General features: G+C 44.3%; 1 protein-coding gene across 5 annotated transcripts in view; it reads left to right on the top strand.

Annotated features, from left to right (window-relative positions):
• The first annotated feature begins 3 nt into the window (after positions 1–3).
• LOC111976778 (rabenosyn-5) overlaps positions 4–8,584 on the top strand; it is a 20,593-nt gene continuing 12,012 nt past the window's right edge. For 2 of the 5 annotated variants that reach the window (XM_070447838.1, XM_024005896.2), the window contains exons 1-9: positions 5–178; positions 823–1,102; positions 1,228–1,362; positions 1,607–1,707; positions 1,837–1,882; positions 2,042–2,203; positions 2,362–2,633; positions 2,705–2,775; positions 2,887–2,973. In XM_070447838.1, coding sequence (XP_070303939.1) covers positions 940–1,102; positions 1,228–1,362; positions 1,607–1,707; positions 1,837–1,882; positions 2,042–2,203; positions 2,362–2,633; positions 2,705–2,775; positions 2,887–2,973 — 1,037 coding nt within the window. In that variant the 5' untranslated portion in view covers positions 5–178; positions 823–939. Of the gene's footprint in view, positions 179–637; positions 698–822; positions 1,103–1,227; positions 1,363–1,606; positions 1,708–1,836; positions 1,883–2,041; positions 2,204–2,361; positions 2,634–2,704; positions 2,776–2,886; positions 2,974–8,584 lie in introns of all 5 variants that reach the window. The other 3 variants (XM_070447836.1, XM_070447839.1, XM_070447837.1) reach the window with 3 other exon arrangements.

The following is an 8,584-nucleotide window of genomic DNA, read 5'->3' as shown; positions in this document are numbered from 1 at the left end:
TAGACCATTGACGGTACCACAGTACAGTGTGTGACTAGACCGTTTTATTATAGCTCGGTGGACTAGACTAGGCTGCTAACTTTTCACCCGCGGAGAGAGCGTTGCAGCTGGAGATTAGCGACGAGCTGTCAKATATTCATACATAAACTACACTGTTAGCAGACTTACATTGCGATCTGTWAGTAAATAAATCTGTTTTGGATTGTGTGTCATTGGAAACGGTGTGCGCTTGCTGCTGGCGAAACGTCAGAACCAGAACTATAGCTATCTCGTTAGCCTTTTGCTAACTTAGTCAGCTAGCTATTTTTTTCCATTGTTGCTTTATGGATGTGAATTGTTCAGTAGCCAGCCAGTTGGCTGGTTATATATCTGTCTGGACTGGCTAGTTCTACTCAAATGATTTCCCTTCCTACTGAGAATGTAAACACAGCCTACTGCTCTCGTTGTTAGCTAGCTAACTTTATTATTTCTAACACGGTATACATTTAGCCATGCATAGGATTTACGTGAATAGTAAGCGTTCAATGATCAAAGACCGTTATGTCCATGTCACCTGCCTAGTCTTGCTGGATGATTTTAGGGTTGTCATTCAGTAAACCATGACTTCCATAAACAACGGTCTGGACTTCTTACCTAGGGTGTAATCATTAGTCCAAACAGTGCAACTAAAACGAGAGTTAATATTGGACAAATTCAGGTAGGTCCATCCCCATTTCGTTCCATTTGCTTCCGTTTTACAACAGAATCGGCGTAATATGCCCGTATGTTATTTTTTGAACCCTTGACCCCTCTACTGCTTCAAGCTGTCCGTTTCTGCCTCAGGCTTTCTCCTGGTGTATAATGAAGCGGATGAGGGGTGGGCGTCACACCAAGTTGGGCGTGGCATGAGACAGGGACACACCGTGGGTGTCACTGCTTGCACCACCCACCCCCATCAACATGGCCTCCAGCTACCTGCCCCCCTTTGAGGGCACAGGGGAGGTGAAGGAGGGCTTCCTGTGCCCGCTTTGCCTGAAGGACCTGCAGTCATTCTACCAGCTGCAGGAGCATTATGAGGAGGAACACTCTGGGGATGACAGACATGTCAGGGGACAGCTCAAGAGTGAGTCTGTTAATGCTTGTCTTTCCATTTAGGTCAGCAAATAATGACCCAAGAGTGAGTCTCATAGCCGGGTAGCCTTGCCCAGTTCCTTGAAGTAATCACTACTGTCATCCTGTTGGCTGCAGGTCTAGTCCAGAAGGCTAAGAAAGCCAAAGACAAGCTGCTGAAGAGGGATGGAGAGGACAAGCCAGAGACGGACAGCTATGAGTCCTTCTACTACGGTGGAGTGGACCCCTACATGTGGGAGCCTCAGGAGCTGGGTGAGACTGGGAGCAGTATGCAGAGGGGAAACTGGGAGTAGAGCAAAGTGGTGGGGTGGTGTGGTAAAGGGCTTTGCATCTGCTGCTCAAACAATACACAGTTAACAAGAGATTTATTGGTCTGGACATTGCATGCTACAGTCATCTCACCTGAATTGTAACTAAGAGTGTTGTTTTGTTATGGTCTCTAGTTTTAGAGACTGCTTCCATCCAGTCTGATGGTGTCCCCTCTTCTCCTCCGTAGGAGCCACCAGAAGTCATCTGGACTTCTTCAAGAAGCACAGAGCTGCCAGGATCGACCACTACGTCATCGAGGTCAACAAGCTAATTATCAGGCTAGAGAAAGTGAGCCCACAAACAATCACAAGTCGTTTCCCCCTTTGGTTTGTCGATGTGGGTTTGACACATACAGTAGCAGTTACACACCCTTACTGTCAGGACATGACTCACCATGTATCCTATCTTGTGTTTCAGCTGACCTCATTTGACAGGATGAACATAGATGCAAGCAAGATTAGAGGTGAGTTGAGAGGGGGCCATATTGCAGTATATTTTGTTTTTCATTATCACATTATACAGGACCCACATTTGTTCTTATTGAGTACAGCTCCTCCCTGTGTGAATTTGAACGTCATTTTCTGTGTGAATCCTGAAAATCCACTCCTCCCCCTCTCTCCAGCGATTGAGAAGTCTGTTGTGTCGTGGGTGAGTGACTCTGATGTCCCGTTCTGTCCCGACTGCGGGAACAAGTTCAACCTCCGGAACAGACGACACCACTGCCGTCTCTGTGGCTCCATCATGTGTAAGAAGTGCATGGAGTTTGTGCCCCTGCCTTTGGCTTGTGAGTACACTGTATACACACACACTTACACACATACAGCGATATTACACCCATATTTAACCAGAAAATCAACAGTGACATCAGAGTGTTTCTCAGAATTAGTTAGTTAATGCATTGTTCCTGCTTAGTGACTCACCAACCAGTTCTCTTCTCTCCAGACAAGCTGACCAGTGGGACACGGGAGGCCCTGAGTGTTCCAGGCAGCCCGGGCCAGTCTCAGTCCCCTCCAACAGGGGGTGGTGGGGGCAGCGTCAGCGGGATGGGCTCCAGGAGAGGCAGCATCAGCAGCCTGAGCAGTGTCACCTCCATGCTGGAAGAGAAGGACGACGAGAGGATCCGTTGCTGCTGCCACTGCATGGACACCCTGATGAGGAGACAGCAGAAACTGGAGGAGAAGGACCATGTGCCTGACATCGTCAAGCTCTACGAGGTAACACACTCGTGTGTAGTGTGTAGTGAGCTTGCTGTCATTCATCATTCATCCTCCTGTCTTCCTTCCAGAGGCTGAGGCTGTGCATGGACAAGGTGGACGAGAGAGCTCCAGAGTACATCAGAATGGCTGAGTCTCTTAAGTAAGACGTAGTCTGTCTGAAATGACACCTCGTTCCCTATATAGCGTACTACATTTGACCAGAGATGTATGTGGCTGTGGTTCTGTTTGGTCAAACTTTAACTTCTCACAGTGCTGGAGAGACCACCTATAACCTGGACACGGCTGGTGGACTGAGAATGGAAGTCCAGAAATACTACGAACTTATCGATGCACTGAGGTACWTACTATATACAGAATGTGTTATGTGTATGTAGGGTTGGCGATATTTGAGGGACACCTCTTCTACGATATGCTACTCTAAATATCGCGATATCCTACACTACCGTTCAAAAGTTTGGGGTCACTTTTCCTTGTTTTTGAAAGAAAAGCAMATTTTTGTTAATTGTTAATGTTGTAAATGACTATTGTAGCTGACGTCAACAGTGAAGAGGCGACTCCGGGATGCTGGCCTTCTCGGCAGAGTTGCAAAGAAAAAGCCATATCTCAGACTGGCCAATAAAAAGAAAATATTAAAATGGGAAAAAGAACACAGACGCTGGACAGAGGAACTCTGCCTAGAAGACCAGCATCCCGGAGTCGCCTCTTCATTGTTAACGTTGAAACTAGTGTTTTGCGGGGACTATTTAATGAAGCTGCCAGTTGAGGACTTGTGAGGTGTCTATTTCTCAAACTAGACACTAATGTACTTGTCCTCTTGCTCAGTTATGCACCGGGGCCTCCCACCCTATCTATTCTGGTTAGAGCCAGTTTGTGCTGTTCTGTGAAGGGAGTAGTACACAGCGTTGTACGAGATGTTCAGTTTCTTGGCAATTTCTCGCATGGAATAGCCTTCATTTCTCAGAACAAGAATAGACTGATGAGTTTCAGAAGAAAGGTCTTTGTTTCTGGCCATTTAAAGCCTGTAATCGAACGCACAAATGCTGATRCTCCAGATACTCAACTAGTCTAAAGAAGGCCAGTTTTATTGCTTCTTTAAATCAGAACAACAGTTTTCAGCTGTGCTAACATATTTTACAAAAGGGTTTTCTAATGATCAATTAGCCTTGATAAACTTGGATTAGCTAACACAACGTGCCATTGGAACACAGGAGTGATGGTTGACGATAATGGGCCCCTGTRCGCCTATGTAGATATTCCATTAAAATCAGCCGTTTCCAGCTACAATAGTCATTTACAACGTCAACAATGTCTACACTGTATTTCTGATCAATTTGATGTTATTTTAATGGACAAAACCACATTTTCTCTTTCAAAAACGAGGACATTTCTAAGTGACCCCAAACTTTTGAACGGTAGTGTATACAGTATAGTGTGATACGCCGTGTGTAACGTCCATTTGTATAGTTCACTCCGCTACTTGAGTCATCCCCCTCCGCTCTCACTCTCTCCACGCCGCTTCCATACAGACCTAGTCCCACCCCCTGTCACTCAAGGAGCGCATTTGTTGTTGGTTGACCATGAGACACGTTCGTTCAGTCTGCGTGGTCAATGCAGCACATGCAACAATGTTGATGACAACGATGTTGTTTTTACTTTGATCTTAATATAAATCCACAAGCGTTCTATAATTACAATATTAGTTTGTGTTTCTTACATCTGCAAACAGCTAGTTTGTATTTTCTTAGCAAGTTAAACTAAATTKTGTTAGCTGGCTAGCTAACTAGCTAATAAAAGTACTGAGTCAGAGCAAATGTAGCTAGCTAATACAGCCTGATACCAGTGCTGGTGGAGGCCTAAATCAGCATGCTGTTTGTGCAACAGTATCTTCTAAGTCAAAGAGGAATAGGCGGGGCATGAATATGTTGGCTACATGAATAAAGATTTAATGTAGCCAAAGATTATAGGGTCCCCTAGGAAACAATGAACATCACTTTGGTTCCTACCCTGTCACTTTAACTCGTCCATGGCATTTTCATTCGTTGTCATGTCAAACAACACTGTATTCAATGTGTCCACTATTATTTATATTCTAACTATAGAATTAGAATAAACATTCTATTTCCATGATTCCAAAAGTTCATCCAAGTGTTTTGATCTAAATCGCAATTGCAACATTTGGTTAAAAATAAGACCTTGTTTTTTTGCCCATATCGTAGAAATGATCTCAAATGAGTGCAGGAAATGTAGAAATTGATGGAAATGCAGGAAATTATTTTAGGTTGAAGTTGAATTGAACAGTATAAAACAATCAGAATGGAGAAAGACCCATTGAAATAATTTAGAATGTATGTGTTGCCACCCTATGGTCACACACTACTCATAAAGCAAATGTAGGACTTTCATTAATCAAAAACATAAATACTGTCAAAAATTTGAAAAATACCATGATATGATATTTTGGCCATATCGCTCAGGCCTATTATAGTCACATTAAATAACCTTTGTATGGGGAAAAAATAAGGCTTAGTTAATTAATTTAGACTTAATTTTCAACATATTGATACAGCCTAACTGATAACAGTTTTGACTTGTAAAGTTCAAATATAGTATAGTCTTGCACTTCACGATATATCGTCAGTCAAATATCATGATATTCGATTTCATCATAAACTACATGACCAAAAGTATGTGGACACCTGCTCGTCAAACATCTCATTCCAAAATCATGGGAATTAATATGGAGTTGGTTCCCCTTTGCTGCTATAACAGCTTCCACTATTCTAGGATGGCTTTCCACTAGATGTTGGGACATTGCTGCAGGGACTTCCATTCAGCCACAAGCATTAATGAGGTCGGGCACTGATGTTGGGCGATTAAGCCTGGCTCGCAGTCAGCGTTCCAATTCATCCCAAAGATGTTCGATGGGGTTGAGGTCAGGGCTCTGTACAGCCCAGTCAAGTTCTTCCACACCGATCTTGACAAACCATTTCTTCTTTGTGCACGGTGGCAATGTCATGCTGAAACAGGAACTGGTCTTCCTCAAACTGTTGCCACAAAGTTGGAAGCACAGAATCGTCTAGAACAGGGGTGCCCAACAAGTCGATCGCGATCTACTGGTCGATCGCGGCATACCTGCCAGTCGATTGTGAGATGATTATACATCTACTAAAATCCAGCCACACAAATCAATTCCTATAACCTCTTTCTGTATTAACATTCGACAGTCCTCCATTCATAGCAATGTCTGAAAAGTCACGTGATTTACATAAAATATGACAAGTCCCTGCCCACTTATTGACGTATGCCTAGTTAGTGTGGTCAGATGCCGCCCTCCAACGCCAAGTCGAGGTAACAGTGATGCCAGGCAGGTAGCTAGCTAGCTAACTTTGTAGTCAGATTCGTTCTTAAATTGTTCTTAAGTTGTGTGGTAGACAGCAGCAATAATATGTGAAGGGAACAATACAAAAAAACAGAAAACGTATAATTTCCACAAGAATGGGAGGATGATTATTTTTTCGTCATCTCAAACTCAAAATGTGTGTGTCTCATCTGCCATAATAGCATCGTTATCCCAAAGAAAGGTAACATAGAAGGACATTTTAAAACCACACACAAAACCCAGGAAAGAGATTTTCCAGCAAAGACTGAATTACTAAGAAGAAAGGTACAAGAACTAAAAAAATCAACTGGCAGTGAAGCAGGCAATTTTCACATGGCCTGTGACCGAAGGGAAGGCGGCAAACATAGCATCTTATCGTGTGAGTCACGTTCTTGCTAAGCATAAAAAGTTGTTCAAAGTTGGGGAGATCAAGGAAGCATTTATTGAGGCTGCAGACTCTGTTTGGGGATTTTAAGAATAAGACTGAAATGATGGCTTCCATCAATGACATTCAGTTGTCTAGAAATACGGTGACAAGATGTGAGGGAATAGCGGAGAACCTCGAGGATCAACTGAAGAAGGATATTGACAACTGCGAGTGTTATTCCCTCCAGTTTGACGAGTCCACAGATATGGTAGATGTGGCACAGTTATGCATTTTCATCAGAATGTTTTTTGACAACATGAGTACAAAGGAGGAACTACTCGCCTCTTTGCCACTGAAAGGACATACAAGGGGCAAAAATATTTTTCAAGCTTTTATGGAGTTTGCTAACAAATTCCAACTGCCATTTTGTAAGCTTGTCTCCATTACTACCGATGGGGCACCCGCTATGGTAGGCCGCATTAGTGGGTTTGTTGCATTGTGCAAACGGGACGATTGTTTCCCGGACTTTCTTAGTTTTCACTGCGTAGTTCATCAGCAAGCTTTGTGTGGGAAGATGTTAAACATGAAAGAGGTGATGGATGTTGCGATTGTGTGTTCTATTCGAGCAAGAAGCCTACGGCGGAGGTTATTTCACGCTCGCTTAGAAGAGACTGAAGCGGAGCACACAGACCTGCTGCTGCACACGGATGTGTGGTGGCTGAGCCGAGGGACATGTTTAGGGAGATTCAGTGAGTTGTTGCCTGAAATCAAGGAGTTTCTCAAGGTCTCCAAACATGCAGAATATGCACAGCAATAGGAGACACAGTGCCTCCTGGATTTAGCTTTTTTCACTGACCTAACTTACATGCTTAATGAACTGAATGTAGAGCTGCAAGGAGAAGGCAAACATGCAATCAACATGATCAGCTCTGTGAACACTTTTAAATGCAAACTACAACTGCTCACAAGAAAGCTGCAACGTAAGGACCTGCACTTCTTTCAACACATGCATTCAGAGCTTGAACGTCAGGGCAAGGATACAGCACAGCTTGACAGTGCACGTTGCGTGGAGCAAGTCCAGAGCATCTTATCTGAGTTTGATAGTCGTTTCACTGAGTTGCATCACTTGAGCCTATTGCCACTTATAAACTTAGCAAAAAAAGAAATGTCCCTTTTTCAGGACCCTGTCTTTCAAATATAATTTGTAAAAATCCAAATAACTTCACARATCTTCATTGTAAAGGGTTTAAACACTGTTTCCCATGCTTGTTCAATGAACCATAAACAATTAATGAACATGCACCTGTGGAACGGTCGTTAAGACACTACCAGCTTACAGACGGTAGGCAATTAAGGTCACAGTTATGGAAACTTAGAACACTAAAGAGGCCTTTCTACTGATTCTGAAAAACACCAAATGAAAGATGCCCAGGCTCACAGCTCATCTGTGTGAACGTGCCTTAGGCATGCTGCAAGGAGGCATGAGGACTGCAGATGTGGCCAAGGCAATAAATTGCAATGTCCGTACTGTGAGACGCATAAGACAGCTCTACAGGGTGACAGGACGGACAGYTGATCGTCCTCGCAGTGGCAGACCACGTGTAACAACACCTGCACAGAATCGGTACATCCGAACATCACACCTGCGGGACAGGTACAGGATGGCAACAACAACTGCCCGAGTTACACCAGGAACGCACAATCCCTCCATCAGTGCTCAGACTGTCCGCAATAGGCTGAGAGATTGTGGACTGAGGGCTTGTAGGCCTGTTGTAAGGCAGGTCCTCACCAGACATCACCGGCAACAACGTCGCCTATGGGCACAAACCCGCCGTCTCTGGACCAGACAGGACTGACAAAAAGCGGTTTTGTCTCACAAGGGGTGATGGTCGGATTCGCGTTTATCGTCGAAGGAATGAGCGTTACACTGAGGCCTATACTCTGGAGCGGGATTGATTTGGAGGTGGAGGGTCCGTCATGGTCTGGGGCGGTGTGTCACAGCATCATCGGACTGAGCTTGTTGTCATTGCAGGCAATCTCAATGCTGTGCATTACAGGGAAGACATCCTCCCTCATGTGGTACCCTTCTTGCAGGCTCATCCTGACATGACCCTCCAGCAATGCCACCAGCCATACTGCTCGTTTTGTGTGTGATTTCCTGCAAGACAGGAATGTCAGTGTTCTGCCATGGCCAGCGAAGAG

The sequence above is a fragment of the Salvelinus sp. IW2-2015 genome, linkage group LG17, assembly GCF_002910315.2.
Source record: "Salvelinus sp. IW2-2015 linkage group LG17, ASM291031v2, whole genome shotgun sequence".
NCBI lineage: Eukaryota > Metazoa > Chordata > Actinopteri > Salmoniformes > Salmonidae > Salvelinus > Salvelinus sp. IW2-2015.
This window is presented reverse-complemented; position numbering and strand designations above follow the sequence as displayed.